At 38.8% G+C, this 22956-nt stretch overlaps 1 protein-coding gene across 1 annotated transcript in view; it reads right to left on the bottom strand.

Annotated features, from left to right (window-relative positions):
• Positions 1-8826, bottom strand: part of SAMD3 (sterile alpha motif domain containing 3) — a 41984-nt gene extending 33158 nt beyond the window's left edge. Inside the window, exons 1-3 of the mRNA XM_055534665.1 lie at positions 8748-8826; positions 7928-8096; positions 5026-5133 (exon numbers count right to left, since the gene is read on the bottom strand). Coding sequence (XP_055390640.1) covers positions 5026-5133; positions 7928-8096; positions 8748-8826 — 356 coding nt within the window. The remainder of the gene's footprint in view (positions 1-5025; positions 5134-7927; positions 8097-8747) is intronic.
• Between the last annotated feature and the right edge of the window lie 14130 nt (positions 8827-22956).

A 22956-nucleotide genomic window follows, 5' to 3' on the forward strand; every position in this document is an offset into this window, starting at 1 on the left:
CCTAAGGTGGGCCCTGTGATGTTAATAGATGTTACACAGAGAAAGAATTCTGGGCCAGACAGAGGGAAATGGGTTTTCTTACTGTGGGATGCTTTATAGCATTTACTAGGTCACTGTACAGACTCTTGAGAGTCCCTTGGACTGCAAGGAGATCCAACCAGTCCATCCAAAAGGAGATTAGTCCTGGGTGTTCATTGGAAGGACTGATGCTGAAGCTGAAACTCCAATACTTTGACCACCTCATGCGAAGAGTTGACTCATTGGAAAAGACCCTGATGCTGGGAGGGATTGGGGGCAGGAGGAGAAGGGGACGACAGAGGATGAGATGGCTGGATGGCATCACCGACTCGACGCACATGAGTTTGGATAAACTCCGGGAGTTGGTGATGGACAGGGAGGCCTGGCGTGCTGCCATTCATGGGATCGCAAAGAGTCGGACACGACTGAGCGACTGAACTGAACTGAACTGTACACTGGGAATGTCCAGTCAGGGACTAGACTTGGAAGGTAATACGTCCAAAACACACAAATCTTAGTCATGGGTGTTCTATACACCTGTAGGGTAGGAGATGAGGGATGTAGGACTGCACTCTAGTTTCACTGACCTGGGATTCAGCAGCTAAGTGTGACAACGTATCACTTGGGTCCATCACCCATCACCTGGGTGGACTTGGTGTACTTTGAACCTCCCCTTGTTATGTGATGGATAAGATACACACACAAGGGTGCTGCTCCTTATTTTAGCTGTGTATGTGGCATTGCCTACAAACAGTATGTCAAGTGTGGACCTACTGACATTTGCCCTCTTGAGCATAGGTGGGTAAGATCATTCTACAGTATTTTATAGTAGTAGCCAGACCCAGAAAAAAAGTCATCATTAAAATAATTTTAAAACATGTGTGAAATTGTGACTAATTTATAATTACACCCAAAGGCTGAAGCAAAACATCTGCACACACATATATTTAAAGTTCAGGCCAAGTGTTTTTAAAGTGGCATTTAGGATACCTCTACCTGTTTATCTGATTTCATGCCTTATTAGGTACCAAAAGGGAAACAAACAGTTTCGAACAGTGTAGAGGAAAAATAAAGAACGGTGTTGTAAAAGAAAAAATATCTTTCCAAACGATCGCCAACACATGCTGAGGACAGGACCTTATAAGCTTTCCATCAAGAAAGGGCATTTAAGCAATTCAGTAAAGAGCATGGGATCACCTATCACCAGAGAAAGCTGCTTCATGTCATAGCAGCATGTTTCCTTGGAACTTGGAATTCATCCACTGGGACACACACATCGTGTCAAGAGTCAAAGTCATGTGAATGTCCTGCCTCTAGAGCCTTCTTTTACTTCTTGTCTGCAAATGATCTGGATGGAAAACACATGTTCCTTTTAGGGACCATAGGGGAAATTATCACAAGCATAATGACAGCCACCTTGTATGGGATTATAACAGCTGCCAGGTACCTTCACTGTTATCACACCTGCAGGTGGGGGTTCCCATCACACAATGTGCGGAGACCCACTGGACAACAAGTAACAGTCCGGATTCCCACCCCAGGTGTGTGAGATCCCACCCCAGGTGGCACTTGATCCACCATCCTTTCCCACCTCATTAAAGCACATGGCTTCGTGAAAGCCTTGTAGCCAAACATCAGCTTACTAGCCTGTTATGTATGAGTGGCCCATAAACTCCTGGGGTTTAATTCTGTTCAAAAAATGAGCACATTTAGCAGGAATTGTATAAAAAATGTCTAAAGAGAAATTGATGCTATTCAAATATTTATGCTGTCTTGTAAAGGTGTGTTCAGTCTTTCATTGGACCATACATCCTCATTTCAAATAAAAACTCTGTTTGCCAGGTACTATGCCAAATGCCCTGCTCACAAGGGAAAAAGGGTATGGCTTTTGCCCAGGTAGCACTTCTATGGCAGGAATACAGACTTTAAAGTGATCAGTTCCATTATCTAGTCTTATAAGTAAAGAAAGGGGTGTGTAGAGGATGCTACACAGTAGAAAAAGGGCTCCTTGCCTGAGCTGGAATATCAGTGGCAGGGCAGTGGGTGGTTTCCTTCAGAAAGAGGGATTTTTGAGCAGAATCTTCAATGATGAGCAGGTAGAGAAGGGAAGAGAAGAACAGAGCCTAACACAGAACTGTGCAATAGGCTCTTAAGTCAACACCTGTTGAATGAATAGCACCCTGGGCAGAAGGGCAGGAGATAGGTGATTTTTAGAAAATATTTGTTTATCTGGCTGTGCCAGGTCTTAGTTCTTAATTGTGGCATGCAGGATCCTTGATACTTGTTGCCACATGAGGATTTCTTTTTGTGGTTGTGGCATATGAGCTCTGTTGCAGCATGTCAAATCCAGTTCTCCAACCAGGGATCGGATTTTAACTCACTTGGCTGGATGATGGAGCCCCTCTCTGAGATAGGATGTGGGAGGGGAGAAAATCTTCTATCCCTCCCCATTCCATAGCCCTGAATAAATGGCAGAAGCAGAGCAAAACTATCTAAAACAGGTACCTCTGCTTTGTCCTCATCTGCCCACACATAGCTGACTGCCCAGGAGGGGACATCTGCCCTGCGCTGGAACCCCCTAGTTCCTCTTCGCCAGATACTGAAAGGCTGAGTCTGTTACCTGGGATGATCTGAGCTCTTTTCATGGAGAATGTCCTGGAGGCAGTGCTGTGGTGAGCCTGCCATAGGCCAGCCAGTCTGAATGGGACAGAGTGTACGTGAATAGTAGGATAAATCCATCCTCAAAGGAAGAAGCAAGGGCATGAGGCAGATGAGGGAAGCAAAAGAGAGATGGAGATGGCCATCACGTGGCTCCATGAGAGTGAGGGACAGCTTGACCCCTGGCTTTCCAGCACCAGTGTCTCTACCCCAGTCACTGGGTTCTAGCGAATTTGTATTTCTTACACTTATATATACACTAAAGCAAGAAACATGAGTTCAGTTTTTGGACATGTTTAACTGTGGTGCTTGTGATGAGCAGCCGGTTGGCACATAGATTAGAAGACATTTTATGATTAGAAGAAAGATATGAGACTCTGGTTTCCAAACTCTCCTATTTTTCTCCATTTCTAACACAATTCTTTTTTTTTCTTCCTCCATGCCAGACACTGTAAAGAATGAGAAATACCCTGAAGTACCAGTTGTGCTTTTGATCAGCCATGTGAAAAAACAGGCATAACAATCTGACTCAGCCAGCATTGCAGGACCATATAAAAGTGGAATATCATCAGAGGGCTTAGGAAAAAGAAGGGACCCAGAGAACCTGTAGAAAGGGGCATCCTCGTCTCCCACTGGCAGCAAGAAGGGAGAGGAAAGAGGTCCTCAGCAAAGTGAGCTTACTCCCTGGAGCCATGCTGAGTAGACTGTGGTACTCTGAGTGCTTTCCACGGCTTCCTGTGCTTAGCACTGAGCAGGTGTTATCTATCTTTAGATAATGGTCCTCACATTATGCCCTGTGACAGAAGTATTTGTGGTTATTATTCCCATTTTTCGGTTTGAATACTGATTCACAGTGGTGTCAGGGTTGGACTGCTGGGGCTAATTGTTGCTCTTCTTGTCTCTACTGAACAGTCAGAGAAGGGACTGGCAACTTTTGGCAGCTTCATGAAGGGGTAGTTGAAGACTCCCGACTGACTCCACACGCCTGGAACCACATCAAAGGATGGCACCGGGAATCTACAAGCACCCATGAACAGAAAGGAGGTGAATGAAGCCACCATTAAAACATATTTACATCTTCTGAACCACAGTTCAGACCAGGAAGACCCCGGGGACCAAGTCCTACCTAGGATATTGTCTCTACCTCCTCGTTCATCACCCCCAAGTGGGAGCCAATGGTGTGAAGGAAAATGGATTTTACCACTTACAGAGCTGGAGCCTTTGAGCCCAGGGATGAGAGTGCAAGGTTGCAGGTTGTGGAGAGAGAAAGAGAGCAGAGAGGACACCCAGAGAGAAAGCCCATTTGCAAGAGCTCCTGATCAAAGGTGTCAGGTTTCCCTGCACTCACTCACAGGGCTGCTGGGGCTGGGCGGCCAGGGGCTAAGGCTGCTGCCTTTGGTCCCCTGAACTCCCATGCTGATGGCAGTATATCCAGTGCTGAGGCGAGAAGAGCCCATTTGGGAAACTAGATAGAAGCCCCTTGACTTCTCTAAATCTCAGTTTAACTCAATTCACAAGAAAGAGAGAATAATACTGACCTGACCGGACTGCTGCGTGGGCTAAATGAGATGATAATGGAAACTGAAACTATAAAGGATGACACTCTGGCTTGACTATCGCCGGATTATATGGTGCCAGCTGACATCTCTCCTTTCCATGACAGTACACTCAAAGAAAAGCATTTGCTCAGCAGCTGCTGAAAAGAATAGGTATCAGGGTGATGCCTGAACTGCACAGGGCAGGTGGCTGGGAAATGCTAGGTTGACTACCATGACTCTTGGACCGTATCTTACCTACAGTCCCCCTCAGGACTTTAGTGCCACATTCCTGGGTCTGTTTCTCTAGATATATAGTTTTCCTTTGTTCCAGTGTAGCCCATATGTTGAAATACTACAGCTCATAAAACCCAGTGTAGGGATATAAGGAAATGTTTAACAAAGCAGTGCCTCCATCAGGAATGGTCAAGACTGTTAATTCAAATTAAAAAAAAAAAAAAAAAAAGACTCTGCAAAAAGCTAATTCTATAAGACACTATTTGCAGAACAAATTCCATCTTTGTGGCTACTGCCAATCACTCTGGACAGTTTATGACAGAAAAATCATCTTTTTCCTTAACAACGTGTCCTTGAAAGATGCATAATATCATCACAAAACTTAACTTGTTCAATGCAAAGATAAAAAAAATGACCTTCATCTCTTACCAAATACCTTCATCACTTGATTTACAAAAATCCCTTCCAGAAAAACAAATAGTTTCCACTTAGAAATACATTTAAACATGAAACCTCATAAAAATAAAGACAAATATTATCAATTGGCTTTAAGATGTTTAGAAGTTGTCCATCCCACCTCTGTTTCAGTACTCTGTGGTCAATTAATCCGTTACCAAGGTTGTCAGCTGGATAGAAAGATGGCATCTGCTCCCCACCACTGGCTGGACTGGAGGGCTGTTCATCCCTGTCACCAAGAAAGAAAAGGTGGGTCTAGGGTATTCAACTGTTGCTGTCATAGTGACTCTGAAGGTATAAATCAGCCCAGATTAAACACTATGATCTGTGTCCATTCCAAGCTCCACATTAGAGTCATGACTAAGAGGATTGAAAGAAAAACCCTCTGGGGCTATCTCACTCACTAACAGTTGATACATGCTGGGAGGTGGATGATGCCAGTTCACTGTGCTGTTTTCACTCATCTATCACATTTAAAGATGGCATTATTGATAATCCTTTCCTTTATGAAACAATGGTAATAACAGAATATACCTTTGTTGATTAACATTATTATTTGGCAAAAAAAAAAGAAACTCTATATCAGATCCTTTCTCTCTTCCCTGCCGTCTAGGGGGACCTTTTATTATTTGTGGAATTTCATGATCTTTGAACCACTCTTCACTAACTCCCTCATCTTCTAAGTGATACAAGTGAAAGGAAGGCAACTTGCTTACCTCCACAAGCTACTCAGTAACAGCACCCATTACCTCAGGTTTCCAACTTTCCAACTTCCTGTCCAGTGATTTTTCTACCGGCTTCAACAAGAGCAACACAAAAGCAACTGGATATACTCCTTCCTGTTATATATTCCTGTCATCTGCCTAAGTCTGAGTTGGAGGCCAAGTATCCTGTCCATATGTGGCCTGTAAATTCTTTTTCAAAGTAACATACCAGGCAACTGTTAGCCACTAAATGAAATTTACACTCAAGTTGGAACCCATCTGTAAACTCTGACTAGGCTGCCACTTTATAAACTCTTCAGAGGGAGTCCTAAGCATCATTTATTCTACCCACTTCATTTTACAGTTGAAACTAAGAAAAGTCAAGCAAATCTCCAAGGTTAGATGAGTAGCTAATATCAGAACAGAGATTCGTAATCCAGTTTTAATACCTAGCTTCTGGGTTCTTTTTACTACACCAAATTTCCTATCTTTATTAAGAACTTATTAAAATTATTTAACTAAATAAATAGCACATTCTTATACATTTTTTTCTGTTACTATGACTCCCACATATATTTGTCAAGTGCCTACATATTTGACAATAAGCAAATATAGCCAATAAACATTTTTACTAACTATAACCTATAAACCTACTTGAAATTGTGATTTTGCACCAGAATAATTGAATCTGAATGTAAAACAGCACAAACCTTAGAGTCAACTATTTACTGGGTAGAATGAAGAGTCCCCACTCAGCCCCTGGAAAACCAATGTTCTAAGTCATGGTTACATTTCAAAATGGCTTTATAAACCACATTAATAGTGCATAATATTTAACAAAAGACTATATTTTAGTGTGGGAGAAGGAGGAGATATTTTCTCAAAGATTATGATACTCTGAACATCAGTGTGATTAACTTTGGAAGTAAGTATGTATTATTTTTCACAACCTAGAGATGAAGCAAAAGGAGTGTCAACATTTAATGCAATCAATCCAAGTCAGTGGTAGGACCAGGAATGATGCCCAGACTTCCTGGCAGTCCAGTTAGTTCTCATTTACTAGAGAACATTTTAAACTGCTTTGCAGTGGAAAAAAAGGCTGTCAGTTTTCTTCCAAGCTGTGTCTAAGGCAACATCAAGATTCCAGTCAACTGAGGGGAACTTCCAGCTCAAGAGTCCAACTGACCCAAGAATGCTGGGAAATTACTTTGAGCTCTAGATGAGGTTTACTCCCTCCCTGTGCTGCAAAGGAGTAAGGGCATACAATGGGAACTGCATCAAAAGTCACAGATCTTTTACACAGATGTGTCAAAACAGCATTTAGAAGAAATCCCTCGAATAAATCAAATGGTAGACTCTCCAGACCAAATGTGGGCCATTCCTTCAAGCTGACTTATCCCCCTCCTTGTCCCAAATATCCAAATTCTCTAGAAATCAAATTACCTAAGTTAGAGCTCTCTAACATTGCATTGCTTATAAAAAAGCAAGACAGAAACATAAGAGTTTTACAGATATTCTGGAAAAAAAAAATAAAGTAAAAACATGGAATGGATTTCATCAACCATCATAACCTTATTTTAAAAATTAATGAATAATCAGAATGTAGTAATTATTTAAACTTAGAAATCTGGCAAAAAGTTTCAAATATCAAAAATCCAAATCAGAAAGCCTGAATGATCCTGGGACATAGATTATAAAGTGAAATTTTTAATTTTATAATTTTTGTTATCATTCCTTTTCATGGCAGAAGTCAATGATTTAAAAAAAAAAATAACCTCAAAACCATCACAAATTTTTCTACAAGACTTCTCTGGGATGCTACCACAGCATTCAGTGCTCCAAGAACACTCTTGAAATCCAGTGCAGCAAAAATCTTTAGCAACTCATATTATGAAGGCCTCTGGAAGAGAATATAAATTAGTTACTGTAAGGAATCCTGGGCAAATAAGTAAATACACACATAAATAGCTTTGTGGAAAGCAAAGAAGCAGAAAAAGATGCCTTCCTCAAGTCTTAGCTTTAAGACCTAAGCTCAGGAATTCATTTCTGCTTGTGTTCTATTTTAACTGCTTGTTACAGAGATTTCTATACAGGAACTTCAGGCTTATAGGTCTTCCCTAATAAATGGAGTTGGAGTTTAAAAACCTGGTGCATTAAAAGAAAAGGTATCTTGATTTATAAAACTTTGCAAAAACTGTTACTGTACACACAAGCTGAAAATGGTCACAATTTTCAACAAAGTTTAAACTCCATATGCCATGCTACAGCCATCTTAGGGAAAGCACAGAATCAAAAATAAGGCCATTCATGAACACTTACTCTGCTTGTGTGACCGGGGCTGTTTCTCCAGGGGACTTCAGCTCTTGACTCTTCTGCTTATATTTTTTAATTAAATCCATTAGAACAGCCTGGTGCCCAATTTTCTTTACCAATTGCTGAACCATCCGATCATTAAGTGCTAGGAGAGCAGCCCCACTTACTTCTTCCTCTGGGAAAAAGAGAAAAAATCTCTACCTGTCTGCTGGGTAAAATACTGTAAAACACGGCACCCTGAGCAGGCAGAATTATTTCTCATGTTAAAAGGAGCATCTAAACTTGTGCTCTGCAGTTATAAAATTATCTGTGTTTTTGCAAAAATAGAACACTAATATTGCATAATTCCAAATGCATGTCTGTTCCTAAGAAAGTACTGCAACATGGAGTCACAGTAAAATTTTTTACATTCACATTAATGCCTCCCCTCTTCTGATTCTACCATTGTTTTCATAAGGAAAAAAAATCTTTTTGGAAAAGTATTCTTAATGTACCTCCCAGGCAATAATCAATACTTGTAAATCCAACACTGTACAGAGCCGCCTAAAAATGCACTTCCTGGACAAAAGCAATATTAAATGTATATATCAAATGTGTATTTTAAGTAACTCAAGATTTATTTTGAATTCTTTTTGAAATAATTAGATTTTCTCATGGATACTAGGTCAAATGCAAACTCTGCTACAGTCGGTAAAGAAATGAAAGTTGCCTCCTGTAGCAACTCCACATCAATGTTCACATGCATTAGGAAAAAAGAAATCAGTGACAGAGGACACTCAATATCTCGACTGCTCAATTAACATTTTTGAAAGTATAAACAACTCACCTTGAAACCTATGTACTAGCTCTCCTAAGTTTTTCTCCACCAGCCAACTGCAGACCTGATCAACTGACCAAGTTTCCATGGCTGTATCCTGTAAATACACCTGTAGAATAAAAAGAGGAGTCTTCAGTTTTTCTTTCTGACTGTTGTTCTTCTGTTTAATTATAGCAATCAGCAGTCTAAGCCTTTCCTTGGCAGACTCTTTGAGGCTCTCAATACTAAGCTTCTTTAAAATTATTGTTTTCCGAATACACATCTAAAAGTTGCTAATAAAACAAATACCCATTTTGAAAATGAGACCAGTTTGAACCTATTTCTTAGTCTCATTTCTCAAATTTCTTCACCTTCTCCTTTTTTTCCACAGGCATCCCTCAGGTTTACTAACAGACAGCTAGAGACATACAATGGTACTCAATCCTGTACCATTAACACCCAGGTTTCTTCACAAAGAAAAGAAAGGTGTGAAATTCACCACTCTAGTCTTATCAGGAAGTGGTTGACATTTACAAAAGGGGTGGGCAGGGGAGGAAGGGAGGAAGGATGGAAGGATCAGATAAAAGCCTGACAGAGATACCTAGTAAACCCAGACTGATTAACCCCTTGCAGCTCCCAATCCAGGAGAGAGAGTTGTAACTGCTTCTGATTGCTTCCTTTTAGCAAGAGGACCAAGTAGGAGCGAAATTCTCAAGAGTCTGAATGTTTCCTTTCTTTCAATAATATTCTTACATATTCCACTCAGTTCTAGAACTTTATTGAAGACCATTATGATTCATAAAATAACCAGTACGATCTAGCACATTGATTGAAAACCTAACAAAAATTAGTTGGTAGATTCAAAATGGGAAAATGATTCAATATGTCAATAATTCTAAGTGAAAGAGGTATATTGTTTGTAAGATATATTCTTTAACTATTCAGTTATACTGTCACTATTCTTTTCTAACCATTTGAAAACTTAAAACAAATATGCCTATTGCAATAATTTTTCTAATCTCCCTTAGGCAGCCCATCCTGTTTTTTGTTTTTGTTTTTTAATAGTTCAATCCAAATGACTTAATGGACTGGAGAGAAACGGAAAAAACTTAAAACATTTAAATCTTTTTAACATTACTTTCGATTTCATTTTTCAAACCAAACGATATAGATTTCTTTGTACACTGACTCTCCTATGAAAACAGAGGGAAAAGCTAATCTTACAGAAATGAAATCCCAAGGAAAGATAAAAAGAGTCATTAAATCATGTATTTAAATTTTATTGCTAGAAGTTCTCCAAATAAATATTATTGTATTCTTCATTTTTGTGTATTTGAATAAGTTACAATTTCCAGCAGTTAGAATGGTGGCAAGGGAGAACCTGATTCCCTTTCATTCTTGACAATCTGAAAAGATAACAGACTTCAAAAATAATTTTCTAAAAAACAAGGACACTTCAAAGGAATAAACCACATTCCCATAAGTAGTCAAGAATACCGAGTTAGAAAATTGAAAACAAGGGTTAAATGTAGAAGAACGTCTTTCCAAATTACAGCAGTGGATTTAATTTGCTACGACAACAGTAGCCACAGAACTCCTCCCCTAGGCTAAGCAGCAATAGCAGGGTGTGAAAAGTCATTATTTGCGAGACTCTGGTGTAAATTAAAAATCACACCTTCCTGTCACACTTCTGGCTTCCTTGTGAAGAGTAGGACTTAGAAAAAAAAATAGAAAAGAAAGAAAAAAGACAATTCTCTAAACTTCAAGATTAAAAGATATGCAGAACAGAAGATACTGCCCTGCAGCCGTCGATGGATAAAAGGAAATTTGAAAATAGGATGAATCCTTGAAAACCCCCTTATATTTTTAAATTCCTAGATTCTGAAAAATCTATTTCTGGGAAAAACAGAACACTTATCAGATTATAACCTCATACAAAATAATAAGATTAAAATTAGTATAGTATAACATTTGTTTTTCTGAACGTTTCATAAAATACACTATCACTGCCTAGACAATGTAACATCTTTAAGTACAAACCTTACAACTTCCTCTCACATAAATAATGGATATATTATTTATGATCTTATGCATCATAAAGGAATAAAAGATATGTCAAAGGAGAAAAGACATCCAGCAGCTTTATTGCATGTCCAGTATTTTCAGAAACATCTGAATATTTTGAAACGCGAGGGCAAGTATGATCATTACTTATTATAAGACACAATAGTAAAAAAAATTAATAATAGTATTCTTTTGGGATACTCCTGCCAAATAATTGTCATTATTTGATTACATTATATTTCAATTAAATAAATTGGTATTAAATATTAAAGAATCTCATCTAACTAAAGCCAGGAAGAAGTAAGACTTTAGTTAAGCAACCTAAATGTGGGCAAGTGTTATTTAATAAACTTGTTAAAACTCCAGAGGAAAATAATACTGCAAACCATGGATGTGGTTTATAATCTTCAAGAGCAATATAACATATAACAATATCAGCCACAAATAAACACTTTTTAATAAAATGCAAAAACATTTGTCTCTTTCCCTTCTGTTTGCATTTTTACTTTTATTTTCCCAGAGTTAAAAAACTGAGAAAACAAAAAGATTATTAAAAGCTTTGATGGCAGCATCTGCCCTCTCTTGAATCAAGGCGTCATCCTGCTCTGGGAAAGGACATCTCCTGCCATGGTTAGACTTGAAAGAACCAACCATTTAGCAAAAATTGGGTCCTGACAGTGAAAAAGAAGGAAAACCAAGAGACAAAAATAAGGGTGTGGCTGTCATATGGAGCAATGTCCAGGCAGTTCTGTTGGGCAGCAACCTTGCTTTGACACAAGCAATGATATCATTGAACTCCACTGGAGCATAATATCTCATCTGCTTTGGACTGCCATCTTTTCCAACCATCACCAGACCAGGAGGAATGAAAACTGGAATAGTCAATTAGAAAACCTTGCATACCTTAGTAATCAAAATATTTACTGCCTAGATAGCTCAGAGCTAAGTAACTAAAGATAGACCAAAGAAATTAGGTGCCCTACCAAGAAGATAAGACATGTACATAACCAGAACATAGAGTCAGTTATGATGGATGCGATAAATAGAGGGCTTCCCAGGTGGCTCAGTGGTAAAGAATCCACCTGCTAATGCAGGAGATGCAGGTTTAATCCCTGGGTCAGGAAGATTGCCTGGAGAAGGAAATGGCAACCCACTCCAATAGTTTTGCCTGGAAAATTCCATGTACTGAGGACCCTAGTGGGCAACAGTCCATGGGGTCACATAGAGTTGGACATGACTGAGCATGTTCGCACGGTATAAATAGCACTAGGGGCTGAATTTTCCCATTCCCCTGGAAAGGAATGCATCTTGATTTAGAATCTGAATGAAAGATACACTTTAGATAGTGAAGAAGCCTGAAGAAATGTGATCAAATGAACTAAAAATAACATGGCAGAAATAAGCAAGTTATGTTTTGGGACCTGAAAGTGACCACTCTTCCTAGAATGGTGAATATATTGTAGGGAGTAACAACGGAGAGAGTTGGAAAGATCACTGGAGAATTAGAACACTGAATTCCGAGTTTATAGATATAAGCTTTGGGAAAAAAGTCATTGTGTTTTAGAAAAATTGTTTATATAGCTGAGCCAGATGAATTACAGGAAAAGGTGTTCTTTAAGTAAATTGCATATGAGAATGAATGCTTTAACTTTTACTAAACATTCATAAAGGCTTCCTTGGTGGCTCAGATAAAGAATTTGCCTGCAATGTGGGAGACCTTGGTTTGATCCCTGGGTTGGGAAGATCTCCTGGAGGAGGGCATGGCAACTCACTCCAGTATTCTTGCCTGGAGAATCCCCATGAACTAATTTTTCTTCATTTTAGAAAGATAGATATTTATGTTTATATTTATTTTTCCAAAAATTATGGGAATAAAACTTTTAATTTTTTTCATATGTCTTGAGCAAAAGAGGAGTGAGATGTTCAAAGCTAGCCAATACCAAGCAAGTGAAACACACCAAAAGGAACTTTCAGTATATATTAAGTTATTGCCTATAGAATCTGGAACTGCATCACCTTAGGTCAAACAATGAACAAGGAGGGAGCACAGCTGCACCCATCAGAAGACAATTGGATTAATGATTTACTGAGCATGGCCCTGTCCACTAGAGCAAGACCCAGTTTTTCCCACATCCAGTCCCTCCCATCAATTGATGGTTTTGAACTGTGGTGTTGGAGAAGACTCTTGAGAGTCCCTTGGACTACAAGGAGATTCAACCAGTCCATCCTAAAGGACATCAGTCCTGGGTGTTCATTGGTAGGACTGATGTTGAAGCTGAAACTCCAATACTTCGGCCACCTGATGTGAAGAGTTGACTCATTTGAAAAGACCCTGATGCTAGGAAAGATTGAGGGCAGGAGGAGAAGGGGATGACAGAGGATGAGATGGCTGGATGGCATCACCGACTCAATGCACATGGGTTTGGGTGGACTCTGGGAGTTGGTGATGGACAGGGAGGCCTGGCATGCTGCAGTTCATGGGGTAGCAAAGAGTCGGACATGACTGAGTAACTGAACTGAACTGAAGTCCCTCCCATCAGGAAGCTTGCACAAGACTCTTATTCTCATCCATCACAGGGCAAACAGAAGAAGCAAGAACTACAATCCCACAGCTTCCAGAATGAAAACCACAATCACAGTAAGCTAACCAAAATGATGACATGGATTACAGCCTTGTCATGGCAAAGGGGCTTGCATAACTCAACGAAGTTATGAGCAATGCCATGCAGGGCCACTCAAGGTGGAGGGGGTCATGGTGGAGAGTTCTGACAAAACATGATCCACTGGAGAAGAGAATAGCAAACCACTCCAGTATTCTTGCCTTGAGAACCCCAAATGTTAAGCAAAGCCAGATGAAATTGCCATTTCAAAAATATATATTTATTTATTTGGCTGTACCAGGTCTAGTTGAAGCATGTGGGATCTTTAGTTGCAGCATGTGGAATCTAATTCCCTGGCCAGGGATCAAACCCAGGACCACAGCACTGGGAGCATGGAATCTTAGCCACTGGACAACCAAGGAAGTCCCCAAAATGTCATTTTTGTACATATAAGAATCTAAGATCAATAATTCCTTATAGTGGAGCTTATAGGTTGAATCTTGATTTTGTGAAAACTATTAGTAAGTGTTGGTTGATTCCTTTTGTTCAGCAAGACTTATCAGAGGTCTCTGTGATTCATACCACCTCCGAACTTTGAGAGAGAGAAGTGGTGAGCACAATAATAGTCACTTTAAGGAAAAAAGTTTCTTTTTACACTTATAGAGAAACTAAACAGCAATCTATCTGGGAGAGTTAATTAAATTAATGAACAAAAATAGCAATGAGCCAGAGTTAGAGGTCTTTGGGGGTGTCTGGGTGACAAACACCCAGTCTTTTGGCTTTTGAGTCAGACTTCTGGGGCATCCTTGCCTCTGGTTAGCTGACTGTCAAAGCTGATGATCAACAACATGAACTACATTCTCTGGATTCTTGCCAGAGATGGTAGCTGTGAGCTGCATTGTCAACTTCTGTCAAAATCTGAATTTGTAACTGAGAAGATTTGATAGATGTCAACCCTTCCAGAATTAATCTATAAATTCCAATTAATATTTAAATGTTTGTGTTTTAACTTACCATGGTTCTGGTACTGGATAAATACACAAAAGAGCTAGAAATGCTTGGCAAAGGGATATATACTACCAAATATTCAAAAGTAGTTTTAAATTATAATAAGTATAAAAGCATGGTATTACTGAAACAGAATAGAAACCTGGAAACAGAAATATATGGAAGTATTAAAAAGATGTTTTTTTCAAATTGGTGGTGAAAGAAGTGACCATTCCACAAATTTTGTTAGGACACTACCTCATATCACCTACAAAATAAATTCCTCAGATGAGATAAATAATTATTTCAAGCATATTTTCTGATCACAATGTAGTAAGATTAGATGTCAACCATCTAATAGTTTTATAGTTTTTTTTAAAAAAAAACTATTAAAAATACAAACTAAACAACATGCTTCTGAATAACCAACAGATCACAGAAGAAATCAAAAAGGAAATCAAGATATGCATAGAAACAAATGAAAATGAAAGCATGACAACCCAAAACCTATAGGATTCAGTAAAAGCAGTGCTAAGAGGGAGGTTCATAGCAATACAAGCCTACCTCAAGAAACAAGAGAAACATCAAATAAACAACCTAACTTTATACCTAAAGCATCTAGAAAAAGAAGAAAAGAAGAAATGAAGAACCCCAAAGTTAGTAGAAGGAAAGACATCATAAAAATCAGAGCAGAAATAAATGAAGAATAAATGAAGGGGACTATAGCAAAAATCAACAAAAGTAAAAGCTGGTTCTTTGAGAAGATAGATAAAATAAACAAACTGTTAGCCAGACTCATCAATAAAAAAAAAGAAGAATCAAATCAATAAAATTAGAAATGAAAATGGAGAAATCACAACAGACAACACAGAAATACAAAAGATCACAAGAGACTACTATGAGCAATTATATGCCAATAAAATGGACAATTTGGAAGAAATGGACAAATTCTTAGAAAAGCATAACCATCCAAAACTGAACCAGGAAGAAATAAAAAATCTTAACAGACCCATCATAAGCACAGAAATCGAAGCTGTAATCAAAAAACTTCCAACAAACAAAACCCAGGACCAGATGGCTTCACAGGTGAATTCTACCAAAAATTTAGAGATGAGCTAACACTTATCCTACTCAAACTCTTCCAGAAAATTTCAGAGGAAGGTAAACTCCCAAACTCATTCTATGAGGCCACCATCACCCTAATACCAAAACCAAAGATGCCACAAAAAAAAGAAAACTACAAGCCAATGTCACTGATGAACATAGAAGCAAAAATCCTCAACAAAATTCTAGTGAACAGAATCCAACAACATATTAAAAAGATCATACATCATGACCAAGTCAGCTTTATCCCAGGGATGCAAGGATTCTTCAATATTTACAAATCAATCTATGTGATACACCATATTAACAAATTGAAAGATAAAAACCAATAGATGCAGAGAAAGCCTTTGACAAAATTCAACACCTATCTGTGATAAAAATTCTCCAGAAAGCAGGCATAGAAGGAACATATCTCAACATAATAAAAGCCATATACGACAAACCCACAGCAAACATTTTCCTCAATAGTGAAAAATTGAAAGCACATCCTCTAAAATCAGGAACAAGACAAGGGTGCCCACTCTCACCACTACTAGTCAACATAGTTTTGGAAGTCCTAGCCACAGCAGTCAGAGAACAACAAGAAATAAAAGGGATCCAGTTTGGAAAAGGAGAAGTAAAACTCTCACTGTTAACAGATGACATGATCCTCTACATAGAAAACCATAAAGACACCACCAGAAAATTACTAGAGCTAATCAATGAATATAGTAAAATTGCAGGATATACAATCAATACACAGAAATGCCTTTCATTACTATACAGTAACAATGAAAAAACAGAAAGATAAATTAAGAAAAAATCCCCTTCATTATTGCAATGAAAAGAATAAAATATTTAGGAATAAATTTACCTAAAGAAATTAAAACCTATATATAGAAAACTATAAAATTCTGATGAAAGAAATGAAAGATGACACAAATAGATGGAGAAATATACCATGTTCGTTGACTGGAAGAATCAATACAGTGAAAATGAGTATACTACCCAAAGCAATCTATAGATTCAAAGCAATCCGTATCAAGCAACCAATGGTGTTTTTCACAGAACTAGAAAAAATAATTTCACAATTTGTATGGAAACACAAAAACCTCTAATAGCCAAAGCAATCTTGAGAAAGAAGAATGGAACTGAAGGAATCAACCTGCTTGACTTCATACCATACTACAAATCTACAGTCCTCAATACAGTGTGGTACTGGCACAAAGACTGACATATAGATCAATGGAACAAAATAGAAAGCCCAGAGATAAATCTACATACTTTATCTTTGACAAAGGAGGCAAAAACATAAAATGGAGAAAAGACAATCTCTTTAAAAAGTGGTGCTGGGAAAACTGGTCAACCACTTGTAAAAGAATGAAACTAAAACACTTTCTAACACCATACACAAAAATAAACTCAAAATGGATTAAAGACCTAAATGTAATACCAGAAACTATAAAACTTTTAGAGGAAAACATAAGCAGAACACTCTGACATAAATCACAGCAAGATCCTCTATGACCCACCTTCCAGAGTAATGGAAATAAAAACAAAAATAAACAAATGGGGCCTAATTAAACTTAAAAGCAAACTATAAGCAAGGTGAAAAGGTAGCTTTCAGAATGGGAGAAAATAATAGCAAATGAAATAATTGACAAAGAATTATCTCCAAAATATACAAGCACTCCTGCAGCTCAACACCAGGAAAATAAACGACCTGATCAAAAAGTGGGCCAAAGAACTAAACAGACATTTCTCCAAAGAAGTTGTACAGATGGCTAACAAACACATGAAAAGATGCTCAAAGTCACTCATTATCAGAGAAATGCAAATCAAAACCACAATGAGGTAGCATTTCACTCTGTTCAGAATAGCTGCCATCAAAGAGTCTATAAGCAACAAATGCTGGAGAGGGTGTGGAGAAAAGGGAACCCTCTTACACTGTTGGTGGGAAGGCAAACTAGTACAGCCATTATGGAAAACAGTGTGAAGAGTCCTTAAAAACCTGGAAATAGAACCGCCACACGACCCAGCAATCCCACTGCTGGGCATACACACCAAGGAAACGACAATTGAAAGAGACACATGTACCCCAACGTTCATTGCAGCATTGTTCACAATAGCTAGGACATGGCAGCAGCCTAGATGTCCACCGGCAGATAAATAGATAAGAAAGTTGTGGTACACATACACAATGGAATATTACTCAGCTACAAAAAGAATACATTTGAGTCAGTTCTAATGAGGTAGATGAAACTGGAACCTATTATACAGAGTGAAGTAAATCAGAAAGAGAAACAACAATACAGTATATTAATGCATATATATGGAATCTAGAAAGATGGTAACAATGACCAGATATGCAAGACAGCAAAAGAAACTCAGATGTAAAGGACAGACTTTTGGACTCTGTGGAAGAAGGAGAGGGTGGGATGATTAGAGAAAATAGCATTGAAACATGTATATTACCATATGTAAAATAGATGACCAGTTCAAGTTCGATGCATGAAGCAGGGCACTCAAAGCTGTGCTCTGGGACAACCCAGAGGGATGGGGTGGGGAGAGAGTTGGGAGGTGAGTTCAGGATGAGAGGACACATGTACACCCGTGGCTGATTCATGTCGATGTATGGCAAAACCCACCGCAGTATTGCAAAGTAATCAGCCTCCAATTAAAATAAATCAATACATTCTCCAAAAATAAGAAAAAAGAAAAAAATTAATTTTAAGTTAATAGAAAACTAAAGTAAAGAATTAAATGAATTTAAAGTAAGATTGTGCAATAAAAATAAAGAATGATCTCAGTTCAGTTCAGTTCACTCAGTCGCGTCCGACTCTTTGCAACCCCATGAACCATAGCACACCAGGCCTCCCTGTCCATCACCAACTCCCGGAGTCCACCCAAACCCATGTCCATTGAGTCGGTGATGCCATCCAACCATCTCATCCTCTGTCATCCCCTTCTCCTCCTGCCCTCAATCTTTTCCAGCATCAGAGTCTTTTCAAATGAGTCAGCTCTTCGCATCAGGTAGCCAAAGTATTGGAGTTTCAGCTTCAACATCAGTTCTTCCAATGAACACCCAGGACTAATTTCCTTTAGAATGATCTATTTGACCACAAAAACTAAAAGATGTAGACATACATATATGTTATATGAAGTTTTAAGTAATATAATAATATTTAAAACAATACAAAGATAAATACAGCTTAAATACAGATAAATGTTACTAATACACATCAAAAGTCTTCAAAATATTCTTGTACTTTGGCCCCAAAATAACATTTCTCAGAATTTGCCCTAAGGATATTCACAGAATGTGCACAAAGATGTTTACAAAGCAATAGCTAGAATTGTAAGGAAATCAGGCAAACTAAATTTCAGCAATAGGAATTGACCAGTGAATTGCGGTCTTCAAAGTTTAAAACAAAATACTATGTAGTGATGAACCACTGTGTTTTAGAGAAATAGTTATAAAATACATTTAAGTGAAAACAGGTTTAAAATAGTATGATTCAATTTGTGTAAAGAAAATAAAATCTGAACAACACACAAAGGTAACATAAAGACAGGGGGAACATACCTGAAGGTAAAAGTGATTCTCTCAGTTTGGTGGAATCAGTGCTTTTTTTTTTTTTTTTTTTTTTGATTTGCTACTCTCAAAATTGTTTACATTAAAGAATGTTATTGTTATTTTCAGGAAAGTTAGGGTTTTAAAAATAAAAGGAAAAAAGTGGTTATGTATAGATCATTGCTGAAGTGGCCTCAGTCCATCTGTTTTTACACCAGAAAATTAAAAGAGAGAGCACTGGACCAGATCCAGCCTACTGAAGTAGTTTTAGTTCCTTTACATTATTTTAAAAATGAATGATTTCACCTATAAATCTGGAATCTTGGTTTCTCTTGAAAAATTGGGAGTTCTCGCAACACTGAATTCATATTTCTGAACAGTAGCTATTCAGGTCGATGCTGCTCCCATGAAAGAAAAGTAAAACAGTCTGATGTGTTGTAGAGTATAGGAAGCATAGAGCAAGTTTGAAACAAGCTGGATCTTGGATAGCTAATGTCTGTTAACTCTTGAAAGAAGAAGATTTTGAGAAGAGTGATAAGTATCTGTGTATACATGTATATGTATACGGGCTCCCCCATGGCTCAGTGGTTAAGAGATGCAGGAGACAGGGATTCCACCTCTGAGTGGAAAAGATCCCTGGAGGAGGACATAGCAACCCATTCCAGTATTCTTGCTTGAAAGATCCCATGGACAGAAGAGCCTGGTGGGCTATAGTCCATGGGGTCACAAAGAGTTGGACACACAGAAGCAATTGAGCACGGCATACATGTATATACATATATATGTGTGCATACAATAATTATCTTTGAATACACTTGGTTCTTAACTAACTTTTTGTTATGTCCTAAAAGAAATAATATCTATCATAAAAACATTTGCCACGCTTAAGGCAGATATAATAATACATATATTAGAATTTAGGTCTTAAATCAAAAAGTCAAGGACTCAAAGCTTTGTGAGTCAGTAAGCCCTAGTGTGTTGGGGCTTTCATTTTCCTGATGGCTCAGCAGTAAAGAATCTGCCTGCAATGCAGGAGCCACACGAGATGCGGGTCCAGTCCTTGGGTTGGGAAGAGCCTGTGGAGGAAGAAATGGCAACCCACTCCAGTATTCTTGCCTGGAGAATCCCATGGACAGAGGATTCTGGCAGGCTACAGTCCATGAGGTCACAAAGAATTGATCATGACTGAAGTGACTTAGCACACACATCCTCATGAAGTAAAAAGCACATTTATTGATCATAGACACTGGCTTAGTTCAATTCTTATTATGTTTCTCATCTCAATGTGTGTGCAATAGTACAGGTGAGAATTGTTTATTTTATAGCTCTGACTGGTGGCAAGAGCTGATGCTATTAAAACATTACAGTTATTAAACTGTTTCTTCAGAACCACTCATCTGTTAGAGCACATGACAATTGATTTCTGAAGCCTCCTAGAAGGCTTAGCTGATAGAGCCAAGCTGGGCTCTTTTGATCTGTTATACTAAGTGTTGGTCTGATGTTATGGGTGCCTTTTTAGAGGATCTTCTTAATGCCATGTTGCTGAAACCATAGGAGGGAGATGTGGGGACAAAATAGGCACAGGACTCTAGTTCTCCCATGAGATTTCTATAGTTGAGTGACCAGTGGTCATGCTTCTGCCAGGTCTGGGTTTTTCCAAAGACAGACTCTAATGTTCAAACTTTTTGTTGATATCAAGCTACTCTTCCTAAAATATTGGCCAAAAAAGTAAACATGGTACCAAGAGGTAATCTATGGTTGACTGGCTAGTCTGAGTGTTTATACTTGAGATTGTGTGTGTGTGTGTGTGAGAGAGAGAGAGAGAATGAAAGCAAGACTAAGCAAGGGAGCAAGCCAGCCTAGAGTAAGGAGGAGAAGAAAAGATTGTCAGTTTATTATTTGTTGTTCAGCTCCTAAGTCATGTCCGACTCTTTGCAACCGGATGGACTGCAGCACCCCAGGCTTCCCTGTCCTTCATTATCTCCCTGAGTTTGCTCAAACTCATGTCCATTGAGTCTGTGATGCCATCCAACCATCTCATCCTCTATCATCCCCTTCTCCTGCCTTCAATTCTTCCCAGCATCAGGAAGGATTTTTTTTTTCTAGTGATTTGGCTCTTCACATCAGACGGCCAAAGTATTGGAGCTTCAGCTTCAGCATCAGTCCTTTCAATGAATATTCATATTATCATGAATGATAATGAATAAATGTTACCAAGTCAAACTTGGGTCCACTTGCTCACTCACAGTAAAGCCAGTCTTCTGGCACTGGGCACCACACAAGGAGTTCAGGGTAGATACTTAGTCTCAAAAAGCCTGCACTCCCCATAGGTTTCAAGATAGCATTTTTTTAAAGGCCAGGTGAAAGAGGGATGTCCCAGGATGTACACTCAGCTCATGATCATTCTCTGATTGGCTGATGGTGCTGTAACAGGGCTGTGTAGCAGGGGTTAACATTATCAATCCCTAGGCTCCAGGAAGCCTGGAGGCTACATGCTCATGGTCATCAAGTAGTTAACATCTTTCATTTGGGTTTTCACATCTCTAAAACAACTTGGGGAATGCGCATCAGATACTAATATGGAAGTACTTCAGAGATAGCTAGGGCAGAGACTATGGGGGAGGAGTTTGTACCAGGAAGGTCCCAGAGGGTCCTCCTCAGTAACAATAAGATAATCGTTCCAATACTGGAAATAAAGACTGTAGGAACATAATAAAGCATTCATGTTAGGCAGAGGTAAACAAATTTTTAAACTCACCTACAGCCAGACATCCTGGAATGTGAAGTCAAGTGCGCCTTAGAAACCATCACTATGAACAAAGCTAGTGGAGGTGATGGAATTCCAGTTGAGCTATTTCAAATCCTGAAAGATGATGCTGTGAAAGTTTTGCACTCAATATGCCAGCAAATTTGGAAAACTCAGCAGTGGCCACAGGACTGGAAAAGATCAGTTTTCATTCCAATCCCAAAGAAAAGTGAAAGTGAAGTTGCTCAGTTGTGTCCGACTCTGCGACCTCATGAACTGTAGCCTATCAGGATCCACTGTTCATGGGATTTTCCAGGCAAGAGTGGGGAGTGGATTGCCATTTCTTCTCCAGGGGATCTTCCCAACCCAGGAATCAAACCTTGGTCTCCCGCACTGCAGGCAGACTCTTTACCATCTGAGCCACCAGGGAAGTCACCAAAGAAATCCCAAAGAAAGGCAATACCAAAGAACACTCAAACTACTGCACAATTGCACTCATCTCACACGCTAGTAAAGTAATGCTCAAAATTGTCCAAGCCAGGCTTCAGCAATATGTGAACCATGAACTTCCTGATGTTCAAGCTGGTTTTAGAAAAGGCAGAGGAACCAGAGATCAAATTGCCAACATCCACTGGGTCATCGAAAAAGCAAGAGAGTTCCAGAAAAACATCTATTTCTGCTTTATTGACTATGCCTAAGCCTTTGACTGTGTGGATCACAATAAACTGTGGAAAATTCTGAAAGAGATGGGAATACCAGACCACCTGACCTGCCTCTTGAGAAACCTATATGCAGGTCAGGAAGCAGCAGTTAGAACTGGACATGGAACAACAGACTGGTTCCAAATAGGAAAAGGAGTACGTCAAGGCTGTATATTGTCACCCTGCTTATTTAACTTCTATGCAGAGTACATCATGAGAAACGCTGGACTGGAAGAAACACAAGCTGGAATCAAGATTGCTGGGAGAAATATCAATAACCTCAGATATGCAGATGACACCACCCTTATGGCAGAAAGTGAAGAAGAACTAAAAAGCCTCTTGATGAAAGTGAAAGTGGAGAGTGAAAAAGTTGGCTTAAAGCTCAACATTCAGAAAACGAAGATCATGGCATTTGGTCCCATCACTTCATGGGAAATAGATGGGGAAACAGTGGAAACAGTGTCAGACTTTATTTTTCTGGGCT

The sequence above is a fragment of the Bubalus kerabau genome, chromosome 9 (genome assembly GCF_029407905.1).
Source record: "Bubalus kerabau isolate K-KA32 ecotype Philippines breed swamp buffalo chromosome 9, PCC_UOA_SB_1v2, whole genome shotgun sequence".
Taxonomy (NCBI): domain Eukaryota; kingdom Metazoa; phylum Chordata; class Mammalia; order Artiodactyla; family Bovidae; genus Bubalus; species Bubalus kerabau.